The following is a 27,950-nucleotide window of genomic DNA, read 5'->3' on the forward strand; positions in this document are numbered from 1 at the left end:
TGATGTTATATTTATTGAACGGCTCAGACGCAATATGTCAAACAACTGATAACGCTCGTCCCTATTGGTTGATATCGCGCATATTACATCTACATTTGTATAGGATATCTATTCTATGTTAGCGCAAGAGAGCAATATGTACTAGTAAAGTCGAGCTTTTATTTTGAAGGTATAGAAGCCCTTCCGCATTCGGGGCGGTCCCATCAGCACGAGTAGCAAGTACAGTTGGGAGTAGATGGTTCTGCACTATCACGTCACGAAACTACGAAAACAAACGCCTCATGACCGTATCAGGTACAAGTAAGCATTCGTTTTTGCATGTTTTTTTTTACATTTGTATATTGCATTTTTATTGCATTTTAAATTATCTGAGCATCCCCCCCAATTTTTTTCATTCTTCTTCCGCTCGTGGACTGATACGATGAGACCGTTTGATCCGTGTGGCTTGGTTTGCTTACTAAAAAACACTACCGTAGCCAACTCTTCTTTTCGTGATAATCCACCCTTGAAAGTTCTCAACAATGTTTACACGGCGAACGATAGATCAGTACGATCAAATTCGTCTTGTTGTCAACGAATGTCAATGAATGTCATCATAAACATGAGTCTGTACTGTGGTGTTGCCTGTGTGTTGTACAGTTTGCCTCCAAGCTCCAAAAGGTAACTCTCGGGTATGGCATCGATGGAGCAAAATGGGGGTCTACAAATGGGTGACTACGAGGGAGACAAATTTAGGTAAAAATAATAGCCTTTTTTGACATAACACGAACACATTTATAACAGTGTTTATGTGCGTACAGTAAATAGTAATACCCATTTCAAAAGAAGTCCAGGTTGCAGCAATATTCCTACCTTGACTGCACGAAAGTTCTTCATTAACTGAGTATGAATGATGCAGAATTAGACATTTAAACGTGTTTATAATGTTTTTATAAGTTGGTAGCATTACAAGGGGCAGAACCATAGGCGGATTTTGATTTTTTTTGGGCAGGGGGGGGCACCACAGGCGGTTTTTGCTATGGGCAATGTGGGCGACCGCCCAGGGCGCAATCTATTTGGGGGCGCACAAGCGCCCTCGAGAAAAAAACAAAAAATCCGCTAGTTTTCTAGACTAATACCGCTCATTTCCACGTCAAGTTAGTAGAGTGGGCGCTAGGGCGCCCCTTACTATCATGTCAACTGCTGCTGAGAGTCGTGTGTGTCAGAAGAAAAGGCAGGGGGAGACGGGAGGGGGATCAGCTGCTCGCAACTGCAGAGTGAGTGAGCAGGACGAGTCTCACTCACTCTCAGAGGAAAAGCAAGTAGGGGGGCGGGCCGCTGATGGGGTGGTTCGCCCAGGGCGCGAAAGTAGCCAGGACCGCCACTGGGGGACACAACATGTTGATGACCGCGAAACGCAGTGTCAGCAACAAAATTAACTTATAATAATGTTTACAATAATATGCTTAGGACAGCTATGCTTTTTGCCAAGATCGTCATCCATTGAAAATGGTACGCCGGCTGGTGGCTTGCCAATGTAGTTACCCTCGTCAAAAATTGTACCCCCTGGGCAGAGTCACTGCGCTGCAGTGATTTGCTTGATTTCAATGTTTTGGTGATGTAGTTATCTACGAGGTTTTAAAACATGGCCCAGCCATAAAAAAAAAAAACACAACTTTTTTCCCCCTTTTGTCGTATAACGTAACATATTTACTGAACGTAAAAAAGGCCATGTTTTACTGTTTTACTCGTAGGATGACCTACAGCTGTTATTACTATAATTCAAGTCCTGTATGGAGTGTCTCCAATTTAATAAACATCGATGTCCAAAATATATAACTGTGGTTCTTTTCTGGCTTCAATTAATTGTTTAAGTCGACATAACTCATAAGTATTGTATGTGTGTGCACACTCCCGCGGCCAGGGCATACCATTTTGACGGGGATAGCTACATTGGCAAGACACCGGTGGTGGCTCTGTTAGACAATTAGCATTTTTAATGGGGCAAATTGAAACTCCAATCACCATTTTGGCGGTGCTCTCTGGTAGTTCATGGTCCACATTTTCAATCCTTGGTTCTTGCTCAGTAGTTGTTGTCGCATTTGAAAGCTTAGTTTTGAAAAAAATACGTATATCCATCTTGCCTCTTTGGTCCTCGGGTGGTTTTGGCAAAAGAAATGACCGTCTAAGGTGCTAGTCACATGATCAGTTCGAAAAATAATTTTGTGATGATGTGCAGTTGAAGATGCGATACATACACAGAGAGTCCATTTCTCTTATGCAATAGTTTATTTTGCCAGCGTCTTGTAAATTAACTCAAATGCTCTTTATCCAAATAAAAGTAACAAACCTAAATACTCAAAAACGTATTGACAATGGAACAAACAAAATGAGTACATTCCTTTTGAGCACACTGCACTAAGCCACGGTCAAAAACTGTTTTGCCCTCCTAACTACCAACCCCTGTGTCATGATTAGCTGTCATTTTAAGTGTACCGGGCCTGACTCCAGGTAAGTGTAAAGAAACGTTTGACAAAAAAAAATTACACATAAATCAAATCAGGAATTTGGATCATACAAATTTTGACCCATTATAAAAATATATTTTTGTTCATTTCATTCATTTTAGTTGTTTGTGTTATTTGTTTGCAACTTTTATAAACAATATTTTACAAGATAACTATATTTTAAAATCATATATAGGAAAGTCAATTACATGCAATGACAGTTTTCGGCCACCGGGGGGTTGGGGGGGATGCTGCCGCCCCCCCCCAATAAAATCTGCTTATGGGCAGAACATTGTTCATGCATCTTTCATGCTGGTTAAAAATTGCATTTTCCCTGTAGAACGTATTTTTGTTTGTTTGTTTTTGTTTGGCTAACAGTAGTAATTTGTAGATTAGCTCAGCTCTGAGTCTTTGGCTCATTCCAATTTGAATGCGCTGTAATAAACGTCACACAATTGTCATCGAAGCATACAAATCTATTTTAGGATTATATTTACCTCATTTTACCTCACATAATGCATATTTGAAGGAATACCAGCCATGTTGTCCTCTCTGAGAAAAAAAACAGCTCTGGTCGACAGCTTATCGAAGGACTTAACCTTTAAATGTTAATTCAATTTTATTAAAAGTTCTAATCCTGCAGAATTCAACAATGAGATTAAACATAGTTTTGGAAAACAACAGAGTGCTGTCGGAACCACTTCCCTAATTACACAAGTCGCATTCTGTTGCTTGTTTGACTGTCCAAAAGGCATGAGTAAAGCAGATTTCCTTTCGTCGCACTTGTTGTTTTGCAGCAATTCACTTCCAAACACAATGCTCGCTTTCACTACATGTTTCTGTGGCTGCCTTCCAAGAAGACAGCTGACATTGCCCACATCAACACCATTATTATCACCCAGCTAATGAGTACAGTAATCTTACAGATGCAATCTCATGGATGCCGTATTGTCATTGGGTGGAAAATCTGAACAGTGGCAACAACTGAGCAAGAATAACTTAAAAGAACCTTTGAGAAAAGCAGTCCCATCTATATTTCCTAGTGCACTATTGATATTATTTCACAATCATAGAAGTTTCCAGATCTATTAACTTTTCACAATCAGAAGTTTCCAGATCTTCTAATAACAGAACTTGACGTGGTATGATCAAAATACATCACAAAATACAGACACCTTTTGTCTTGACTGACTATGTTTAACTTTAGTCTGTGACCATATATACAGTTAGTGCCCGGGTTATGAACGAGTTCCCTTCCTAGGCTGGCGATGTAACCCGAATTGTCGCGTAAGTCAGAATTAGCCCTTTATGTTAGGGCTGAACGATATCGGAAAACCTGACATTGCGATTTTTTTTGTGGGGGTTTGCGATATATTGCGTTAATAAATCTAAAAGAATTTTCACAAGACTTGAATAGCTCTGTTTGGGAAGACTTTGGTTGATTTACTATGACCACATTGAAATCATTAGAGATGTCCCGATCCGATCACATGATCGGAAATCGGACCAATCGCACCATTTTTCAGAGTATCGGAATCGGGTGAAAAGGATCAGGTTTCTCACACTCCCTCCTGAAAAGCAATGCAACCAAACTGTTTTTCTTGGTCACCAGTGCAGCTGGCGTTTAGCACTTAAAGTTAACGATGATCAGGGGCGCGTCCAGGGATTAGAAAGATATCACTTTGGGCCCAACCATCAGTGCCGGGACACACACACACACACACACACACACACACACACACACACACACACACACACACACACACACACACACACACACACACACACACACACACACACACACACACACATTTAGAGTATCAACTACGTAATTTCCTGCATTCTGGTGAATCTTTTCACACTAATTTGTGCATTTTCTGCATTAATTTAAGATGAAAATATATTTATGTAAACATACAAGGCATAGAGCAATAATGAATAGACAAATATCATCTATAAGAAATGTACTGAAGGCCATCTTTTACAATCTAAATATATTTTTATTAGAAATATTCTCAAAGCAAATACCATAATGAATGACTTAGAATAATTTTTTTTTTTTTTAACTTAACTATACAACAGTCAAGGGTGTAGGTTTGCATAGGGACGGTTGGGACAAAACACTACCAACTTTTCATGATGCTTAAATTGTCCCCACCAACTTTTAAGCAACATTATTTGCGTTATGTAATGACTTCAGTTACATAGGTTATTTATATTGTCCTTCCATATGTTTTAATTGTTGTAATTAACCCCACCATTATTAAGTGAATTGTTTTTATTATGTTTAGATTTACATGTCCATCTTTTCACTTGCTGAATGTGCTGCTCCAGTTTTTCCTCATAAATGCACTTTTGATTGGCTGATGATTTAACCCTCACTCACACCCACATTAGATATTAGCGATATGAGAAGTTTTTTTTTTCAGCCAGCAGCAGCCACTGTTAGAAATGTAAAAAGACATCATTGTTTTGGAAGTGGGGAACACACCATTAATTTTGCTACTGTTGGTCCAACCTGCATCAGTGATAGCATAACATTAAACTGTGTATTTGCTAACCTGCAAAACTCAAGTAGGAAGCTGCTTCGAGAAAAGTCCTTCTCTTTGTGTTTTCTACTGTTAACGTTAAATAAACTGTGAGAAATGTAGTAACCTCTTCTGGCAACTATGGAACTAGAAAAACGTTAGCAAGAAGCTGCTTAGAGAGCGAGGGGTGCTGCATAACCTTGTACCTAGCTCACACAACACAACACACACACAACAATCATAATTAATAATGTAAATTTAAAAAAAAAGTATTTTGGGGGGGTGCCGGGAGCTACCCAAACTAGCTTTGTGATTGACTGGTCGATCGTGATCAACGTCATGAGCACCCCTGATTTAGTATATTAGTTAATTAGGTTCATATTCGTGAGAAATGTAGCCCTGACCCCGGTTCACCCAATCTGTTTGGTATTATTAATGTCCCATCCTGAGCAAAAAGTGTACATGCAGGTTATGCTGTAATATAATCCCTACCAATGTTAAGACCAAACCTACGCCCTTGACTATAGTATACATTACAGTATACAGTATACAACCGTTTTAGTATGAAGAGATTGCCAAGGATTTGCCTGCTGTATTGATTAAATGTAAGCCAAAAGTGGAGCAAACAGTAGCTAGCAAACAATAACTGTATTTCATTATGGAGTATGCTTAGCCTCATCTGGAAACTTGCGATCTCCACTATAGGCTACTGCTCCGAAGCGAATTCATGTTTTTGAATAGGTGCATGTCGCTCATTGAGGCTGGGAAAATCCCGTATTTCTTACGGAGTGAGCTGGGACCTCGCTTCAGAGCTAAGATAACAGGTTAATTTTCAGCACTACACTGACACGAACCTTCCTTTGTGAAGTACTTTCTCACATTCTGTTGGCCTTTTCTACCCATCTCCTGTTTTGCTTTCTTTTCTTTCCTCTTTTGAAAACCCGATTTTTCTTTTGAAAACATTTCTGCACTATCGCGCGCTTCGAGTCGATTTATTTACACTTTCCCCTTACTAAAGTTTTTTTTTTTTTTTTTTTTTTTTTTACAACAGAAGAGGTAATAACAGTGGCAGTCATAGACTTTTAATTTTTATCAGGTCATTCATTGTCAGACAGAAGCAGCATGGCAAAACGCCACGCTAAAAAGTAGGTAAAAATATCAAAATGGCTTACCTCTTTGTCCACTGTAGGAGCATGGCCCCCAACAAAATGTTTACTGCATATGAAGGTGAACGGCTTCACCTTGCTTGCGTTAAACTGGTCTTTAGGACATCCTCACGAGTTGATCCATTGTTCACAATTTTTCTAGTTTTTTGGCTTCGGGAAACGTATGAAGAAAACATCCTTCATAAGTCGTAATGTCTAGAGTCGTTTCTACAAGTTCCATAGCAGTGGTGTTTCCTCGGCATGTTCTTTTTTGAAAGATTACCGGGAGAAAACAAGCAGTACTAACATGGGTTGTATGCGAGGGCGCTTCTACTTGTATGTTGATCCACTTCCGGTTTACAATGGGGACGTCACAGTGTAAAAACAGCATTCGTGCGGTATGCTATTGGCCTGCAACAGCACTTTTTCTTTATTATTTTTGCACAAGTTATTGTATTAAGTATTGTATTGTTATTGAAATACATTTACACTGAAAACATCATTATAAATGTCCAATTAATTAAAATTGGTTTATTTACCTTGACTGAATTAAGCACCTCAAATACCACCTCGACAATATGACCCACCCGCAATGTTTAGTCTAAGCAATGTTTTAAAAAAGTAATTGCAGTTTCAGGCAAATGACCACCCCCCCACCACCACCACCACCACACACACTATAATCCAGGATTTCAATGGGAAACCTTGATTTTATTTTCTGGACTCATTTTTAAAAATACATTTTTATGTATTTTAACGCTGGATGAATTTCTCTGAAGGCCACACTGGCGTTGACGTGCTTTCTTTCCAGGTGGCCAAATATAATCTATTTAATCAATTTTGTCCCCAGGCTACACATGGTAACATGGAATGTAGCCACAGCTGACCCCCCAGCTGACATGAGCTCACTTCTCCATTTGGATTCTCCAAAGGCTGCAGACTTCTATGTCATTGGGTAAGTGCTGTAGCAAACAGGAACCAACAGTTAGTCAGTTTATATACCAAATATAGAAAAAATGAATCAAAAATAATGTTATGTAAGCCTGCAGGAGGTGTATTCTGGACCTCTGAGATTCATGTCGGATGTTGTATTCGATGACCCTTGGAGCTATGTGCTTATGAGCGCTTTAGCACCAAGACGATATGTGAAGGTACTCAAAACACCTAACAGTTTTTATGGAATTGTGCGTTTCCCCATCTGCTTTTTGTATGACATGCTTTTTATGTGTACATGCATTTCAGGTGACCTCTATCAGAATGCAAGGTCTGTTGCTGCTACTCTTCTCCAAACTGGAGCATGTTCCATTCATTCGCGATATCAAGGCCACATATACACGCACAGGCATCTTTGGCTATTGGGTAAAATTTAGTTACTACTGCTGTAGATGAAAATATCAAAATCCCAAACGAGCAATTTCTCCCAATCTTGAAGAGATACAGTCAAATGTGTTGTCCTGTAATCATCGGAAGAATCTCACATGTATGGTTTTAAAAAATCAACAAATCATGTCAGAGTTTGTCTGTCGGTCACTCTTTCGTGCTTTGCAACAATTACCAAAACTAAATAATTTCCCAAAAGGGGCTTAGTAAGCATACAGCGTACTTCTGTAGGTTGAACAACAACCACTTGCTGACATCTGATTAATTTAAACTTATGACTGAATGTGGAAATATGATGAATCAGCTCCACAGTCAAAGTGTTGCCCACGTAAAACTATTGATCAGCCAATCTTCTCAAGTACCACTGTAACCTCTTCAAGGAATAGACAACACGTAGTAGTACATCCCAGTGGAGAGCCTTGTATAATCTTAAGTAAAAGACTATATCATTTTTTTTCTCCATTGTTTAATAGTAGAGAAAAAAGTAAATCAAAGCCAATATTTGCCAGAAGTAGACGAAAAATATGTTGTCTATCATTTTAAAATGCCAGTACTGTTTTAGGCAATCAAATGTGAGTATTTCAGATAGTCCACCTTTCAGTCCCACCTATCTGACACGCATTGGCTACCTACTGTGCAATGTGCTGTCAATAGACTATAGACGTTTTAATGGACAGAGAAAGTGAATTGGGCTTTGTTTGACTCTCAGACGGAGAAAGTAGAAAGACAGATTGAATACGTGAAGGAACTTTAAAGAGGTGTCCCTATTTTCTTAGCTCCTTTTTTTTTTTTTTTTTTTTTTCCCACCTGTTTCGAGTGTATCAGCGTTTAGATCTCACTTCCTTATTCTTTGGTACGGTACTACACAACTGTAAAAGAGGTAACTACTTTTAATAGTATAATGTAAAAACCTTCCACATGAACTTTAATGGTGGGCAAAGATAAATTCGGTGCACCACTTTAATTGTGATCACCTTTACCGTAAATTCTGTTATGCATTAAGGAGATGTCAGATACTTGCAATTTTCACGATTTACTTCAGGGCTCAGTTCCTATTCTCTGTGTATAGTAGGGAATTTCTTTATAATTTTGCTGTCAAATGTTTTAAGTGTAAAATTCTGCAATGCACTTAAACCAAACTTTATTGAATGCTTGCTTTCCTTGCCCATTTATGAGGGAATTTCTTTTCTTTGTATGTCTCAGGGTAACAAAGGTGGCGTGTCCATTCGTCTGTCTCTCTATGGTCACATGCTCTGTTTCCTCAACTGTCACCTGGCGGCACATATGAAAAATGCAGCCGATCGAGTGGTCGAGTTCCAGCATATTACTGACACGCAGTCTTTCAACTGTGAAAAGGCTGAGAGAATACTTGATCACAGGTGAGAACATGTGGTGGAAAGGCATGTGTGAAATATATGTGTGAGAGTTGGGAATAACAGTGTAAAACAACCAGGGTGTTATTATTTTCAGTAATGTACATAATTAATTTTTCAGTTGAAATGCAACAACGCCCTTACTGTGAACGCAGCTGTAGACTCACTGACAGATTACGCTATTGATGAGCACACGCACACCCTCACACACACATGCTCTCATTCACTCACAAAGATCTGCTATCTATGAGAATACAGTTAACAGTGTTCAATGTATATGGTGAATGGATGAATGAATTCATATTTAGGAGCTACGGTTTTGGACTTTTATTTGAAAAGAGTTGATAAATTGTTTAATTTTGCTTTACAGGAAATAACTTTAAAGGGGGCTTCATTATTTTACATGTGTCTGTAGCTTTGTAATAGTTTTAATTTCTACAGGATAGTTGGTAATTTTGATTCCGTAATTTTCGGACTATAAGGCGCACCTGACTAGAGCCTAGTTCGGGCCTAAAAAATCCAGCCCGACCCGACACGGCCCGCTGGTATTGAGGCCCGACCCGACCCGAGCTCGATCACTTAACTAGATTTGCAGGCCCGAGCCCGAAAAACCCGATTTTTTTTTTATTTTTTTTTTTGAGTGACGCGGAAAAAACGCAGCAGCAGCAATTTATTTTCATTTCTTCGAGTTTGCAGAAAAAAACGCATGTTTTCTTAATGTTTAAATAATCTACATATTTTTTTTAGAATTATCAAAGCATTCACACAACGAAATAACGCTGGGAAAGTTTGTTAAACATATTTCTGAGTGTGTGGGATATTGTTCTCACATGGACGCGCCTCTCTGACAAGGAGAGGGAACAGGAGAGGGCGGCGCCTCGGCCGTGCAGCGGGAGGACAAGAAGAAAAAGCGGCCGGCGCCACAGCGTTCGTGCACACGCACAAGCAAAAGCGCAATACAGAGAGCATGCTCTCCATTTTTTTTTTTTTTTTTTAAATAATTTATTAGTCCGGCATGGCGGCCCGACCCGACCTGACCCGAACGTGAATGCTTAAATTGTGGGTTCGGGCACAAAATCTAACCTCTACACCTGACTATAAGCCGCCACCCCCCAAATTTGACTTGAAAATGACATTTGTTCATAGATAAGCTGCACCGGACTAGATGCCGCAGCTCACTGTATTATGGGATATTTAATAATAAAAGATAATAGCCAATAATATATATATATTATATAGATAATATATATTATATATGTTACCTAAACATGCCATTATGCTTGATAACACACATCACTTAAAAGTTAGGTGTTTTTCCCACTGAATTCAATTTAATTTCTATTTGTGTCAAGCTATTTTTAAGTTCTAGTTAAGTTTTAAGTTAGTCTAAACCAGCGGTGTCCAAACTTTTTGCAAAGGGGGCCAGATTTGGCGTGGTAAAAATGTGGGGGGCCGACCTTGGCTGACGTCCTTGACGTAGAACAATATATTTAAGCAAAATTTAGCAAGCCATTCAGTGTGTCACATTTGCTTTATTATTTTTTTTAATGAATAATTTCAACAATCTCGCAATTAGCCTTTGCGGCGTTCGTTCTCTTTCGACTCTCGGGCTCTTGCGAAATACTACTGCTGTGAAATTAAACTAGCTTCAAGTTGCTTCAATTTCTTGCTGCGTATCTTCCCTGTAATATTGTCGTACATGTCAGCATGTCTTGTTTGGTAATATCGCCTCACATTGAAATCTTTAAAAACAGTGACTGTCTCTTTGCAAATGAGGCAAGACACAGTTGTTGCGTATTTTAGTGAAGAAATAGTCCAATTTCCACCTATCCTTGAAGCGTTGGCCGTCACAGTCAACTTTTTTTTCTTGATTGTCGGCATTTTAGAAAATTGGAAGTAGAGGGTCACACGGAGTAATGTTGCTTAGCCCTTAAATACCTGCAACATGAAGCAATTATCAGAGAATCCCAAAATTTGAAAAATAAGGTCCTAATGAAACCTTTTTTTCCAATTTGTGAAAAGAAAAGTAAAAATGAATATGTGTAATAAGCGCTCTAATATCTATAACCCATGCTAAATCATGTTTTTTTATTCTCATGGAACCTGCAGATGCATGTGTCGACTTGCATCCAAAATTTTTTTTTTCAAAAAGAAATGTCAAAATTCTAAATTAGTCTGAAAATCATAAAATTTTAGGTGTATCAAATGTGATACATTTTGCAATAAAGGGTTAAAGTGCTGCTGCCTTTTAGTGGGTAAATGAGGAGCAGCATTTCATGTGTAAGCTACTTCATTTGCTGGTTGCAGTACTGCTGACCAATTTATTAAGTCTGTGTGCGGGCCACATGTTATTGATGTTATGACAGAGGCTGAGGGCCGGATTAAATTTGACCACGGGCCGCATTTGGCCCCCGGGCCGGACTTTGGACATGTCTGGTCTAAACTGTAAGTCTGGATTTTGAATTTTTGGCAGTGTTCAATATAAATGTATGATACCTGCTGTATTGGAGCACATTAGACAAGGCAAGGCAAATTTATTTATATAGCACAATTCAACACAAGGCAATTCAAAGTGCTTTACATCACATGAAGACCATAAAAATCACATTTAAATCAACACAACGTAAAAACCAAGACAAATTATCGCATTTAATCACAGAATAAAAATAAATAAATAAAAATAAAACAAAAATAAAAATAAAGCAAAAACTACTACTACTAATAATCATTGAAATCAGCAATGGAGATAAGCACAAGAGGAATAGAAGGCAGGTAGGTTGAAATATATAGACAGTTATGGATATGCAGTGCCAAACAAAAGCGTTTTTAGCCCTGATTTAAAGGAGCTAACAGTTTGAGCATACTTCAGACGTTCGGGTAACTTGTTCCAGAGGTGAGGAGCATAATAACTAAATGCTGCCTCACCCTGCTTGGTTCTTGTTCTTGGAACATGCAGAAGACCCGTTCCAGACGACCTTAGGGGTCTAGATGTCTCATAGGAATCTAACAAGTCAAGCATGTATTTTGGTCCAAGGCCATTAAGTGTTTTGTAGACGAGCAGTAGTATTTTATAGTCTATCTTTTGACTCACTGGAAGCCAGTGTAGCGATTTCAAAACCGGTGTAATGTGGTCCAGCTTCCTTGTATTTGTGAGGACTCTGGCTGCAGCATTCTGTACTAGCTGCAGCTTCCTGACTGATTTTTTTATCAAGACCTGTTAATATACCGTTGCAGTAGTCCAATCTGCTGAAAATGAATGCATGCATAAGTTTTTCCATGTCTTGTTGAGTCAGAAGCCCCTTAATTCTGGTTATATTTTTTAGGTGGTAATAAGCGGATTTAGTGACGGACTTTAGATGGCTATCAAATTTTAGGTCTGAGTCAATAATTACGCCAAGGTTTCTGACTTGATTTGTAGCTGTTAGTGACATTGTGCTAAGTTGGCTGCTTATCTTTGACCTTTCCTTTTTTGGCCCAAAAATGATCACCTCTGTCTTCTCTACATTTAACTGGAGAAAATTCTGGCACATCCATTCATTGATTTGACGAATGCATTTACTCAGGGAGACTAAGGGACTATAATCATGTGGGGACACAGAAATGTACAGTTGTGTGTCATCTGCATAGGCGTGATAGGAGATGTCATACTGTTCCATTATCTGAGCTAACGGAAGCATATAGATGTTAAATAAGAGTGGTCCAAGAATTGACCCTTGAGGGACTCCACACGTGAATTTGGTTCGTTCTGACTGATAGTTTCCAATTGACACAAAGAAATCTCTATCATGTAAATAGGATGTGAACCACTGAAGAATAGTGTCAGTAAGCCCTACCCACTGTTCCAATCTGCTGAGTAGTATGTTGTGATCAACCGTGTCAAATGCGGCGCTGAGATCCAATAGTAGCAGAACAGATGATTTGCCTGCATCGGTATTCCGACGAATATCATTTAGGACTTTGATAAGCACGGTCTCGGTGCTGTGTTGTGGCCGAAATCCAGACTGAAATGAGTTAAAAAGATTGTTTTGCATCATAAAAGTCTGGATCTGTTCAAACACAACCCTTTCGATAATTTTCCCCAGGAATGTCAGATTTGATATTGGCCTGTAATTACTAATGGTTGAGGCATCCAGATTAGGTTTTTTTAGGAGAGGTTTTATTACTGCAGTTTTTAAAGTCTGAGGATTTGGGACCTTAGGGACCAGTGCTACTTGGTGTTTTATCCAGCAACGACTACTGAGCTAAAATTGACAGTGTTGAAATTCGCCTCCCCAGCCAAGCCGCACGGAAACAGCGACAGCCAAAACAAGTGCCGCTCGGCCGATGCTGCCCCACGTGCGCCAACCGCGAAGGCGGAACTTCGCGCGTTCTCTTATTTTAACCCTTTGTACTGACTCCATGTTTCAAAAGTTTGAAGAAGACTCACCAAAAACAGGTTGACAATTTATTCGTCGACAATGGTCACAAACGAGGCAAAAACAGACGACGGAGGGAACAATGCTGAATCCAAAGCAAGGCTACATAGCAAAATGTTTCCGAGCAGCAAATCTGTCTTTTCTCAGTGTCCAGTGTTTTTTAAGTCCGTAGGCCGGCCGAAGGTGTGTCCGGGCATTGCTTTGGGATTATCCCTCTCTGGCCGGTTTTGGGCTGTTTAGGTTCGTGCGTGGATGGGATGTGGTTGCCACAGCGACCGACGCTGGTCTTGACGTCACAAGCGCCCGCTATCAACTTTGTTATCTGGGCTGGCTCTACTTGTTTTAGGACAAAGAGCGCTTTGTCCTTGCAGAACTGATTTGCAAGTTTTGGTGCGTCAATCTTGCTCGTGACGCATATGTTGGGCTTCTATGATAAGATATCGTTGTGTATCTATGCTGCTTTTCATTAAACTATGGTGTGCTAATTATTCTATATTAGGTGCAGTCCTACAGTACATATGAGAAATGATACTATTCCCAGGTTAATTATATTACGTGTGCTCGCGTAATGCAAACAGTTAGACGGTGCCTACGAGAAATGGTACCATTTTTCCTTTTCCCCCTCAGGAGGCCCGATAAGGTGATTAACTTTACTGTGTTCAAGGCCACTGAGTGAAGTCTGCCTAAACTATAGTTAAATAAATGTGTTATACTAATGCAAACAATTATATGGTGTGTGCGAGAACGGTACCTTTTCGTTCAATCCCCCTCACGAGCCCCGACCGGGGATCGTAAAAACATGGATGTGGCCTTAGAAATTACCTTTGGCAAGTGGTGGAAAAATTTTAGCAATTGATGAACAGTTTAAACAGGGATGGGCGAAATTTGCAAGTCCCCCTCAGGACTCCTGCTAAATACTCTTTAAAACAATTTACTACCGCCTCAAAGGGTTAATCCTTGGTTGTCTCTGGTCCCGTGGCCATAGGCATCAGCTCACAATGACCTCTTTGTACAGGTGTATTGAGAACGATTTTTCATGATCAATTAGACGGGCTACCAATCCAGTTAGTCCTGTCGCTAGGAAAAATGAGATATACATTCAGTTAAATTTGGCCCCATGAATAAAAATAAAGTTAGTCTTTCGTTAGGAAAAATGAGAAACACACTAAGCTAAATTTGGTCCAGTAAATAAAAACCTTTTAATTAGGAAAAGTGAGAACCGTACTAAGTTAAATTTGGTCAGTAAATTAAAATTTAAGTACCCCCCTTGTCAACTTCCGTAATGTTAAGGTCAACCACCACCTGTAGTAAAAGGGAACTGTGCGCTGCTCTGAACAAAAAGGAACGCAACAGTGTATCAAACACCTCAGAACAGCTTTTAAAGGAGGAAAAAGAACATCACTGGCAAACTACTACATCTAAAATCATAGCACAGCAAAAAAATTCCCCCATTGACTAGAGAATGGTGAAAAAGGTGTACCATACAAAAGCGGAATGTTGCAATACAGAAAAACCTGGACACAATGAACTCGAAACTCGAAATAAACATCTTACCCCTTACCAGTTGTTGAAAATGATGGACACAGACGCCTGAAGGAAAACTTTATTCCACCCCAATTAAAGAAAAACTTTATTCCGCCCCATTTACCAAAAAATGAATAAATATCCTAACTAAAAAAAAAAAAAATCAAAATAATAAAAGTTATATTCTCCATCCCAAATGACAAAAAATGGCTAAAGACTAAAGAATAAAAAACTGGGACTTAAAAATGGCACAAATCTACTGAGTACTATGATTTAGAACCTAACGAAAAAATAGTAGTCTTTGAACAAAAATCCCAAGAACAAAAATGAATCTATTGTGATTGTGAAAATATAAAACAACCCAGTGAACTTATATGACATGTGTCGAGGAATTACAAAACCCAAATGTGACTGCAAAAGATCGAAAAAATGTGACGGAAAAAATAAAACCCTACTACATAAACAATGTGTATTCCCACCACTTACCAACAAAGTCAGGGGCACCTTTCCACACCACATTCCTAACAGCAACATCCGCATGTGAAATCAATAAAAGGGAAAAAGGAAAGAAAATCCAAACCTTTTAGTGAAAAATAATATGAAAAAGAACAAATAAACAAAAGCACTATAGTGACAGGGACCATGACGCTAAACCTATTTATTTCCATAATCAATTGTCGCTTCCTAGGATATGGGTCAAATGGGAATGGGAAAGGGTTAGATGATACCCGTTACCCCTATCCTTATTTTCTCTCAGTCCGGATCAGTCATGGTTGGCCCCCCCTTGAGTAGATCCCAGTGTAGCAGCAATCTGTTCAACTCAAAAGAATACGGAGCCACCAACATACTTTAAACCACTTGGTCAAAAACTAGGCAAAAACAGACGACAGAGGGAACAATGCTGAATCCAAAGCAAGGCTACATAGCAAAATGTTTCCGAGCAGCAAATCTGTCTTATCTCAGTGTCCAGTGTTTTTTAAGTCCGTGGGCTGGCCGAAGGTGTGTCCTGGCGTTGCTTTGGGATCATCCCTCTCTGGCCGGTTTCGGGCTGTTTAGGTTCGTGTGTGGATGGGATGTGGTTGCCATAGCGACCGACGCTGGTCTTGACATCACAAGCGCCCGCTATTAACTTTGTTATCCGGGCTGGCTCTACTTGTTTTAGGACAAAGAGCGCTTTGTCCTTGAAGAACTAATTTGCAAGTCTTGGTGCGTCAATCTTGCTCGTGACGCATATGTTGGGCTTCTATGATAAGATGTCGTTGTGTATCTATGCTGCTTTTCATTAAACGATGGTGTGCTATTTATTTTATATTAGGTGCAGTCCTACAGTACATATGAGAAATGATATTATTCCCTGGTTAATTATATTACGTGTGTTCGAGTAATGCAAACAGTTAGACGGTGCCTACGAGAAATGGTACCATTTTTCCTTTTCCCCCTCAGGAGCCCTGATAAGGTGATTAACTTTACTGTGTTCAAGGCCACTGAAAGAAGTCTGCCTAAACCAGTGCTTCTCAATTGTTTTCTGTCACGCCCCCCCAAGGAAGACGTAAATGTTTCGCGCCCCCCCAAATTCTGCCGCCACTGTAAATAGTATCATTTGTCTACAATATTACTATTATAAGTACGTCTCTGCCTCACATTGTATCCTTTTTTTTTTCCTATTAGAGAAAATAACAGAGATAAACTTATAAAGTATAACTTTATTAACATTGTTTTGTTTGTAACAGAAAAGACTTAACGCCCATCAATTTGCCTGAATTAAAAAAAAAATAATTCACATCCAAACTAAAAAATACACTCAAGGTACATTTTTGACCATTTGATACAGAAAAATAAAATGTAATAAAATCAGTAAATAATAACAAATTAAAATTGATTAGAAACATTCACTCATGAGGACAATGTGCCAAAAAATTTGACCGAAAAAACAAATCTGAATAAAAGAAGAAAAAAAAAAGTGTCCTTGGACAGGACAGTTTTTATTTTTGCTGCTCACAGTATTTACCTCCTTTGCAATGGTGTGGAGTTAATTTGCAATGAGCATGCTAACAATGCTCACTGGCTTACTGATATAACACTGACAAAGCAGGACAATTGTTGGCAATATTCGGCACGTTTTCACTGAAAAAATCAAGCGGCTTAACAATGAGATTGGGGTCTAATGTCTTTAAGTGGCGTCTTAATTGATTTGGCTTCTGGCTGTCTGCTATAATTATTTTTAGACACAGTAAACAGTGGTCTTTCATCATCACCCACTGTATTAAAAGTCAAAGCTAAAAGGCAAACGGCACGAAAAAAGCGCATTCACGGCGGCCGAGGTAGAACCGTAGGTGAGGGCGGTCGTCGTGACGATCCCAAGCCGAAAATGGCACTTCTCGGGCGGCGACGTGAGAACCGGACAAGGCAATGGGTCGCTGCGTGAGTGAGTCCGGTCGGAAAACGGCTTTCGAAAATGGCGGTGGCACACTGCTCTTCATATCTGTTGTCTGTGTGTGCTGAGTGCTCTCCTTAGTTAAAAAATACTGCGCGCACTCTGAAAATGAGAGCGCCACTGCCACCTACAGTACTGAGTGGATGTGCAAGTACACTTTATTCCAGTACAGCAAAAAAAAAAAAAAAACATGTTCCCCGAGGTCACATGCGCCCCCCCGGCATCGCTCTGCGCCCCCCCAGGGGGGCGCGCCCCACTATTTGAGAAGTACTGGCCTAAACTATAGTTAAATGAATGTGTTATACTAATGCAAACAATTATATGGCGTGTGCGAGAACGGTACATTTTCCCTTCAACAGTTAGCATTATTAAGTTTTTATTTTACACCCTCATCACTCTACAGGTTAAATAAATTAGATTAAATAAAACCTGTATGTAAGAACACGTTAGGCGCGCATCGACAGTGGTCATAATTAATAGAAACCTAGCCCTTCGCAGGGCTAACGTTACGTGAGCGAGTGACAGTAAAATGTTATTTATTAGCGCTTAGAAGTCTACTGCTTTATGATGGCGGCTGTTTACTAACGCCGCTGTGTCATTTCGCATCTAGTTCAACATACATGTGATCTCTATGAGACGCATCAGATGCTACCTGCTACCACCGTAGTATCATGCGGGCTAGTTTTAGCAACGTCGACGTCGTTTGTAGCAACTGTCGGCTGCAGTAAGTTTTTTTTTTTTTTTAATTGCTTCTTCCTCTACGCACGTGACATCAGCACGTTGTCCCGCATTAAAAGTAGTCCTGGCAAAACGTGATGCTTAGAGCTGTCAAAATTAAACGATTACTCGAGGTGTGTAAAATTACTCGGATCAGTTTTTAAACTCGAGTTACTCAAGTTGCTCGAGTATTCGTTTCAGCTCTAGTGATTTGTAACAATATTTTTCTCACTTTTTCGTCCACCATTCTCACAAACCTCTTTTATTTTTTTCAACCCCACTTGGCGCTTCCTCTCTTCTTCTCCAGACGACTTGTGTGCACTTTACCTTCACCACCACTCTTGATCCCCCCTAGTGGACCTCCAAGGAATTGCTTAACAAACATTGAGCAGTTTACAGCATCCATACTCCGTTGTATGGCCAATATGTCAAATAAAAGTATCGATACTTGGCGGGAGCATATCGATAATCGGTCGGGTTGCAATATATCGCTGTATCGAGATATTGTCACACTCTTACTAGTTACTGTATACAGAATCACATTTCAGGGAGAACTGTTTATTTTTTTAGTTTAATACAAAATCATGTTTGGTTCGTGATTGTTCAGTTCTATCCCATTTGGTTGAGTTTTGACAGTTATTTCCAAATTGTATGGCTCAGATTTTTTGCATGTCTGACTGAATGCTGTGTTATCTCCTGCATATATGTATAATCTGTGCTGCAGGCCATTTGTTTGAATCGCTCTCTTTTATATCTGTCTCTTTTGTACCTTCTAGGCTAGTCTTCTGGTTTGGTGATCTCAACTTTCGAATTCAGGACCATGGGATGCACTTTGTCCGAACATGTATCAGCAATCAAAACTACAGCTTGCTGTGGAGTAAAGACCAGGTTGGACGTCTGCCTATTTATATATCAGTAGCAGATTTACGCCACACGAAGTCGGATACTGTTAGTCATGGTTTATTTGTGTGTTTAGTGTGGGCGGTCATGGAATATATTTTATGGTGATGCTTTCAGCTGATTTTGATGAAGCAAAAAGAGAAGTTGCTACAAGAGTTTGAGGAAGGACCCCTCGACTTTCAGCCCACGTACAAGTTTGACGTGAACACTGATACATATGACAGCAGGTAGCAGACACATACATTTTATGCGTCATAGCCACACATCTTTAAAACATCTTATTTTTCCTATGCTTGTGCGCCTATGTTATTCATACATGTCGTCTGTTCCTATTGTCACCTTCACAGGCTCTACAGGACATGGTTTGCCTTTAAGTAAGACTTTCACATATTTATGTCCACATTCTACTTTGTTGTGGATGTAAATGCGATTTAACAGCACATCTTGATAATAGAATAACGTAGTCTTTACAATAACATATTAATTCCGACTTCTAACTCATACTAACTAATCCTTTGTTAGGATAACATCCTCTATTGTACAAAAAAGTGTTTACAGTAAAAAAAAGTAAAAAAAAAAAAACCCAACTTGTTTTCATTGAATATGAAATTTTGAGTTTGTGGATTCATGTGAAAATTTCACATGCTGACATCACTTCCAATTGTTATTTTTGCATGCATGCATCATTGTTATAGTGACCGAAAATGTGAAAGCATTCAATGATTAAAAACCTAAATGAGAGAGAAATAAGTACAAATGTGTAGTGAAAACCTCACATTGGTTGCGAAAGGTGAATGTCAAGCTTTTGAACCTAACAACTCCATAGACTGGCAGTTAAATAGTCAAAGTGCTACTGTCCATAGTGCTGTGCGATATGACAATATACTAGTATAACGACAAAATGTTTGTAAATTTATTATCAGCAAAATTCACATCTACTATCAATATCATCATTTATTAATCATAGCTCAAATATCGCTGACTTAAGTACATTACATTCATGAGGGACTTCTATATGTCACAATAATATCACCAAAGGGCCTCTAGATATGCACATCCCAACAAAATAGCGATATTTTTCATTTAACTACGATCGGTTCATTTTTACCAACACATACATTGGTTGGGGCAACTAAGTACTGCAGAATCTTCTGCCATCAGAGTGCAATGAAACATTTTAATATGAATGGGTGTTTCTTGAACTCCCGCTTTAAGTGGCTAGACTATGGAATTGGAATTATGGTGGAACTGACCTGACAATAGCCACGTTTACATGCTGACTTTTATTCATACCGATTCAAATCATTCCGAATGGAAATTTCACATCAGCTGTTTACATGTCACGTCATCTATTCCGATCCAGTGTTTACATGTGACTGCCTTTATTCCGAAAGGACGTTTGACAACTGCCGTCTGACATGCGCAGATTAATCAAAACAAAGCGTCACGTTGCAAAACATGGAGATAGATCGTCAGATCAGCTGCTGTTTTAACTTTTCGAGTGGAAACAAAACTTCAGAATGATACGCCGTTCATTTAAAAAGTTGTGGGGGTGTGCTGTGCGTGTGCTTGGAAGCCATGTTGCAAGTGACGTTACTTACGTCACCAAGTGACGTCACCACGTCAGTACGGAGCATGCGCAGAAAGAACGCAACCAGACACCATTCCGCTTCCCTGTTTACATGATATAATTTTACTTCTAATCGGTTTGGGAAAAGGAATATTCCACCCCTGTGAATCGGAATGAAATTCTATTCGGTTTGGGCCTGTTCATTCCGAATGAGGTGTTTATGTGGAACACATTTATTCGGTTTGAACAAATATTCCGATTGTAATTGGAATATTTGGCTCCTTGTAAACGTGGCAACTGTTTGCTTCAAAAGCAGGCAAATCCACCACCACCTGGAACAGACTTAGAACTGACTGACAATTGATAAATTACGGATGAACAGTAATGAGTATGAGGTGCTGTCTACACGCCAACAAGCTGTTTGGGAGGCATGCACGGAGAAAACCTTTCCTCACTCGCAATCATAAACGCAAACGTCTGGAGTTCGCCAAGCGGTATTGGGGCTTCAACTGGGACCGTGTGCTTTGGTCAGATGAGACCAAGATTGAGCTTTTTGGCAACAAACACTCTAAGTGGGTCTGGTGTGCCACGAAAGATGCGCATGCTGAAAAGCACCTCATACCCACTGTGAAGTATGGGGGTGGGTCAGTGATGCTGTGGGGCTGTTTCGCTTCCAAAGGCCCTGGAAACCTTGTTAGGGTGCATAGCATCATGAATGCTTTGAAATACCAGGACATTTTAAATCAAAATACGTTGCCCTCTGCCCGAAAGCTGAAGATGGGTCATCACTGGGTCTTTCAGCAAGACAATGACCCTAAACATATGGCCAAATCTACACAGAAATGGTTCACCAGACACAAAATCAAGCTCCTCCCATGGCCATCTCAGTCCCCAGACATCAATCCCATTGAAAACCTGTGGGGTGAGCTGAAGAGGAGAGTACAGAGGAGAGGACCCAGGTCTCTGTATGATTTAGAGAGATTCTGCAAAGAGGAATGGCTGAAGATCCCTCTTTCTGTCTTTTCCCATCTTGTGAAACATGATAGGAGAAGATTAGGTGCTGTTTTGTTGGCAAAAGGGGGTTGTACAAAGTATTAACACCATGGGTGCTAATAATTGTGACACACGTTATTTGATGTCAAGTAATTATTTCTTTATGTGGGATTTTTTCCCCCACTGAATAAATCCACTTGTATTGAAAGTTGGATTTTTCTCTTTTTTTCCATTAAGGCCCCATATTATTTAGAAAAAAAATATTAGAAGCTAAAAAACACATAATTATTATAAGTCCAATAATTATGGAGGGCACTGTACTGTCAGCAGGAGGACCAAGCTCCGAACATGCATTCTGGATGTTTGTGTATAAATTTAAATATAATTACTATCCTCCAGGAATCAGCAGTGAAAAAGTGTTGCTTCTGCAGGGAATAATCCTGAATTCTGCAAAGAGCATTTCTTGATTCCATGATTGAAAGTTGTTTGTCCAAAGGCATAAGAAAACAACCTAAAATGACCAGTTATGAAGCAAGTTGATGCAATAATGATGCAAAAATGTTCTTATGAAATTATTTTCTAAATACCAAAACACTACAAATTATGGCCTTGTTTTATAAACATGGCTGCTGACTGTCGAAAATGTAAACACTTAGTCCGGCAATTGAATGCAATTTCTTTTCCTAATTTGAACACAACAAGAAAAATGTTTTGGATATGATTTTTCTCTCTCAGAAACAAAGTGCTTTTTTTGACTGGCTAACATCAATGTCTAAAGTCATACAAAAATCCCTACTGGATGACAACTTCTGAGTAGATATGAGCAGAAAGATGTAACAAAATATATCTACCGTTGTATGTCCACTTCTGTTGTAAGTTGGACTTCGGTGATGGTCATTTTGCACTGAGAGGCGAAAGCTTTAAAAAAAAAAAAACGAAATTTGCATAACAAGCAGGGAAAATAGCATGACACCTAGTGGCTGGGATATATACTACATGGAAAATAAAACATTATGTACTTCGGCTTGTATTCCGTTGACTGTTTTGATTTCCACAGAAGGGGTTAAAATCCAAGATAAATTCTGCGAAGTCGGAATCGCCGATTCCTAGGAAGACTAGCTAGGTGCATTTAATATTTGCGGGAGGTCTGTTTAATGCCAATTCAAAAATAAAATGAGGGTGTAGTATAACATTTAACCAAATAATCAAGAAATGTATTATATCGTGGCATTCTGATGGCCCAAACTATGATCCCCCCATATCGCACAGCGCTCTTTCTCCATATAAACAAACTTTTAGCATGTGCTAAAGCTTGTTCACGCAGTGGCTTGCCACAGCAGTGACATTACAGCTAGCATGCATGACGCAAAAGCATTCATTACATGATCTACAGTGGGGCAAATAAGTATTTAGTCAACCACCAATTGTGCCAGTTCTCCTACTTGAAAAGATTAAAGAGGCCTGCAATTGTCAACATGGGTAAACCTCAACCATGAGAGACAGAATGTGGAAAAAAACAGATAATCACATTGTTTGATTTTTAAAGAATTTATTTCCAAATTAGAGTGGAAAATAAGTATTTGGTCACCTACAAACAAGAGGTCTAACTTCTTCTAATGAGGTCTAACGAGACTCCACTCGTTACCTGTATTAATGGCACCTGTTTTAACTCGTTATTAAAAAAAATATATATTATTAAAAGACACCTGCCCACAACTTCAGTCAGTCACACTCCAAACTCCACTATGGCCAAGACCAAAGAGCTGTCGAAGGACACCAGAGACAAAATTGTAGACCTGCACCAGGCTGGGAAGACTGAATCTGCCATAGGTAAAAAGCTTGGTGTAAAGAAATCAACTGTGGGAGCAATTATTAGAAAATGGAAGACATACAAGACCACTGATCACGGTCTGGGGCTCCATACAAGATCTCACCCTGTGGTGTCAAAATGATAACAAGAACGGTGAGCAAAAATCCCAGAACCACACATGGGGACCTAGTGAATGACCTACAGAGAGCTGGGACCACAGTAACAAAGGCTGCTATCAGTAACACAATGCGCTGCCAGGGACCCAAATCCTGCACTGTCAGACATGTCACCCTGCTGAAGAAAGTACACGTCCCGGCCCGTATACGGTTCGCTAGAGAACATTTGGATGATCCAGAAGAGGACTGGGAGAAAGTGTTACGGTCAGACGAAACCAAAATTGAACTTTTTGGTAGAAACACAGGTTCTCGTGTTTGGAGGAGAAAGAATACTGAATTGCATCCGAAGAACACCTTACCCACTGTGAAGCATGGGGGTGGAAACATCATGCTTTGGGGCTGTTTTTCTGCAAAGGGACCAGGACGACTGATCTGTGTAAAGGAAAGAATGAATGGGGCCATGTATCGAGAGATTTTGAATGAAAATCTCCTTCCATCAGCAAGCGCATTGAAGATGAGACGTGGCTGGGTCTTTCAGCATGACAATGATCCCAAACACACAGCCAGGGCAACAAAGGAGTGGCTTTGTAAGAAGCATTTTAAGGTCCTGGAGTGGCCTAGCCAGTCTCCAGATCTCAACCCCATAGAAAATCTGTGGAGGGAGTTGAAAGTCCGTGTTGCCCAACGACAGCCCCAAAACATCACTGCTCTAGAGGCGATTTGCTGGAGGAATGGGCCAAAATACCAGCAACAGTGTGTGAAAAGCTTGTGAAGAGTTACAGAACACGTTTGGCCTCCGCTATTGTCAACAAAGGGTGCATAACAAAGATATGAACTTTTGGTATGGACCAAATACTTATTTTCCACCATGATTTGCAAATAAATTCTTTAAAAATCAAACAATGTGATTTTCTGTTTTTTTTCCCACATTGTCTCTCATGGTTGAGGTTTACCCATGTTGACAATTACAGGCCTCTTATATTTTTAAGTGGGAGAACTTGCACAGTTAGTGGTTGACTAAATACTTACTTGCCCCACTGTAGGTTTTTAAGTCGCTTTGTCATCCCAAGTTGAAATTTCCAGCTTTAAAACTGACACATACAACAAAGAAGTATTAAACTTTGTGGAATGAAGGCTCCTGTGAAGTCATGTTCATGATTTGTTTCTAAATTCATTAAGACTGTTTGAAGATAACACACTTTTTTTAGGCTTTAGCAGTAAACCCTCTTTCACATTTTTTCCATGAATGAGCTTCAGTACTTACTTTCCTCATATGACAGCATTTAACACTTTGGATTAATATGTGATAACAAGGCAACATTGTAAGTGTGTCAATAGGTCCAATTCAAATGCGTCATATTTGAATAAACAGGCCATGTTCTCTGTTTGTCTCGATTTCATAACCGCCAACCAGCACTAAGAAGCGCAAACCTGCCTGGACAGACAGAATTCTGTGGCGCCTCAGACCAAAGCAGACTGGCGGGCAACACAAATACGGTGACGGACCGGACATAAAAGACACCAAGCAGCTAGAAGAAGCTGAAGACTACCCTTTAGAGATCAGACAGGACTTGTACACAAGCAACATGGAGTACAGCATCAGTGACCACAAACCTGTGACCGGTATCTTCACAATAAAGGTGACTTACTTAAATCTCATCAATTCATGCACTGTATGTAGTACTTATTAGGGATGTCCCAATCACATATTTTTGCATGTGATTCTAAGTCACCTGATTTTGAGGGTCTGCCGATATGGAGTCCCGATCCGATACCTCGGAGATGTATTAAGGAGGGAGATCAAGCACTTAAAAATGTCTGTTTTCCCCAATCTGAACAAAGCTATCCCAACATTATAGCCATGTAATGTTATTACGACTACAGTCGTTTTACCCGATTCCAATCCTCTGAGAATCACGTGATTGGCCCGATTTCCGATCACGGTTTCGGACCAGTGGCATCCCTAGTGCATCTAGTTTGTCATTCATGTCAAATGACTCATTAAGTTAGGACCTCTTTGTGCCTTCAGCTAAAGAAGATGTACACGACACCACTGGTGCACCTCCAGGCTGAAGGCGAATGGAGTGCAGACATGGACGCCATGCTGCTTTACAGCCCACTGCAGCCGTTCCCTTCCAGTACTTGGGACTGGATTGGATTGTATCAGGTCAGCTTTACAAACAATTGTCCTCCGCTCACTTTAATTTCAATCTATCGGTAAGTCTTGACGTTGTTCATGAAATTCAGGTTGGATTTACTAGCGTGTCAGACTACATCACGTACACGTGGGTCAAAGACGATGAAGTGTCTTTCAATGAAGACGCCATTAAGGTAGTAAATAGGGAATAGATTAAACTGGGTAATATGAGGAGGTAATTTTGGGGGAATTGTATTTTAGGTGTACGTGAGTAAAGAGGAGATCCCAGTACGAGGCGGAGATTGCATGCTGGGCTACTACTGTAATTCCCTGCAATGCATTATTGGAATCAGTGAACCATTCAAGGTGAGTGCTGTTCAAACTCTTTACATATGTTGTTGTTCTTGAATGCTGTTCTGCCTTTTTAGAGAACATACAACTCAACATAAACGCAATCAGCTACTTAGAGTAAGTCGCTTGGCGACTGTAAGAATCCTGACTAGGGTACATATGTTGAACTAATATATATATTTTTTCTCAAATGTTACGTTTTGTATTTAAAAATATCTGAAAATGCACATTTGGAGAAGGATTTAAATGCATTTGCCTCCTCACTAGTTTTGTTGTATTTAAATGTAGTTTTGTGCTATTGTTTACATGAGAGGATTTTAAAGTGTGCAACAAAGCTCCTCTCAGTAGGGTAGAACAGATCTTCCATCTGATGTAGTCCTGCTTCCGTTACACAGTTCACAAGTAACCCAAATAGGTGTTTTCTATCTGTTTTAAGCCATTTCCTTTTTTTTTTTTAAATACAAAAATAAAATCTCATGGTTCAACGTCCCCATTAAATCATCACAAAAGCATACAGTAGTCACCAAAATACAGATGACTTTGTCTCACAAAATATTTCAGGTTTAGAATATAGAAACGGAATGTCAATTCTTCATCACTATTTTATTTTACTAATGAATACATCTACAACGATGCTACCTCTAACAGTCACATTACGATGGCTGTAGCTTTCAGCCAGGAGAAGATGTCGTCAGGTGGTGTCCAACCTTTATTCGGCGTTTCGACCCCTGAACCACGACGCCCTCCAGTTGGCGGGCCGGCAGTGAATATAATTTAAACAATATATATATATACTGTACATGTGTACATACATACGTACAGCGATATAAGTCAGTATTCAAAGAACCAGAAAATTCATTGACTGCTCAGTTTTATTTAAAACTGCAGAATAAAAAAAAAAAAAAAAAAAAAAAAAAAGCAATAAAATTGACTGCACTGTAAACAGAAGCTTAACAAGCTCAAAACTCCCAAATTTATCTTAATGGCGGATCGCAAGCAACTATCAGGTGCATACCGCCATCTTTTGTACAATAGTGTGCAGCAGCCATCTGAAGGCGCGCTGCCTTCACAGTTGGTTTTATTGGTCAATATCTTGTTCACCTACCTAATCTTGCATGTACTCGTGTTGCTGCCTCTAGTGCTCAATTGGGGTATACACTAGTTGTGCGTAGCTTATTGATGCGCCGGAGGCATGAAAACAAAACTATCAATTTACAATGAGAAAAAAACAAAAAAACAAGCGTAACGTTCACCGCAGGCGACAATTTCAAAAGTATTGGAGTAAAAAGTAAAGATACGTGCTGTAAAATGTAGTGAAGTAAAAAGAACCACTTCATGTTTGTACTCAAGTCCTTTTTTGTGCATCTGTACTTCACTTTGTTACATTCCTGCAGGCAACTAAACAATTATACTTTTTTTTAAACTGGATAATAATTTCCAGAACTGTCAAGGAAAATGTGATATCTCCCAAATTACCCCTCAGTGTATCTAAATTGGACAGTAATTTGCATGACAAAATGTTTTGGAATATTTAACCCCCCCCAAATTTTACTATATTGTTAATGCAAATGGATAAAAAGTGAAGCCGTGTCTGTTCAAGCATGGGGCAATCATTGCCAAAACCTCATAAATATGCACACTCTGTCCACTTCCAGTTGTATTGTAAAATATAGCTACATTAACCGATAAGCGTTTCTTTCTCGACAATTTGACTAAATTGTTTGCAGTTCAGTAAAATGTATATGGCAGCTCAGCACAATAAATCCTAATGAAAACACCAGGGGTCGCAGTTTTACATTTGCCTGTATTTACTTGAGACTGTCCACTTGCTCAGTGTGTCAAACCAAAGATAAAAGTAACACCTGCCCTTCTTCTCTTCTAGGTCCATGAGTCCAAGGTGGTCATTGAAGAGGGTTTACTGCATGAGAAGACCATCAGTTTGGATCAAATTGTAGCAAACAAGAACATTTATAACTGAGATCTGATTTTTTTTTTTTTTTTACTGTGGTGTACCAGAATCTCCAAAATATTTCATACATTTTTGGTAAAATAAGCAATTTCAATGCTTCAC

The 27,950-nt window shown here is 39.5% G+C and overlaps 1 protein-coding gene across 3 annotated transcripts; it reads left to right on the forward strand.

Moving 5' to 3' along the window:
* On the forward strand, positions 1 to 27,910 carry inpp5ka (inositol polyphosphate-5-phosphatase Ka). 3 transcript variants are annotated; one of them, XM_057839016.1, is made up of 14 exons: positions 1 to 300; positions 640 to 735; positions 7,010 to 7,114; positions 7,202 to 7,310; positions 7,402 to 7,518; positions 8,743 to 8,918; positions 18,779 to 18,890; positions 19,020 to 19,129; positions 19,250 to 19,276; positions 24,806 to 25,031; positions 25,421 to 25,558; positions 25,639 to 25,722; positions 25,790 to 25,894; positions 27,762 to 27,910. In XM_057839016.1, exons 2-14 carry the CDS (start codon positions 674 to 676, stop codon positions 27,855 to 27,857), a joined length of 1,467 nt encoding a protein of 488 aa, XP_057694999.1. In that variant the 5' UTR covers positions 1 to 300; positions 640 to 673; the 3' UTR covers positions 27,858 to 27,910. The 3 variants fall into 3 exon arrangements, with proteins under 3 accessions (XP_057694999.1, XP_057694998.1, XP_057695000.1); XM_057839015.1 differs by having other exon boundaries at positions 2 to 294; XM_057839017.1 differs by lacking the exon at positions 19,250 to 19,276 and having other exon boundaries at positions 9 to 294.
* Positions 27,911 to 27,950: the final 40 nt, after the last annotated feature.

Source organism: Corythoichthys intestinalis, chromosome 6 (genome assembly GCF_030265065.1).
Source record: "Corythoichthys intestinalis isolate RoL2023-P3 chromosome 6, ASM3026506v1, whole genome shotgun sequence".
Classification (NCBI taxonomy): domain Eukaryota; kingdom Metazoa; phylum Chordata; class Actinopteri; order Syngnathiformes; family Syngnathidae; genus Corythoichthys; species Corythoichthys intestinalis.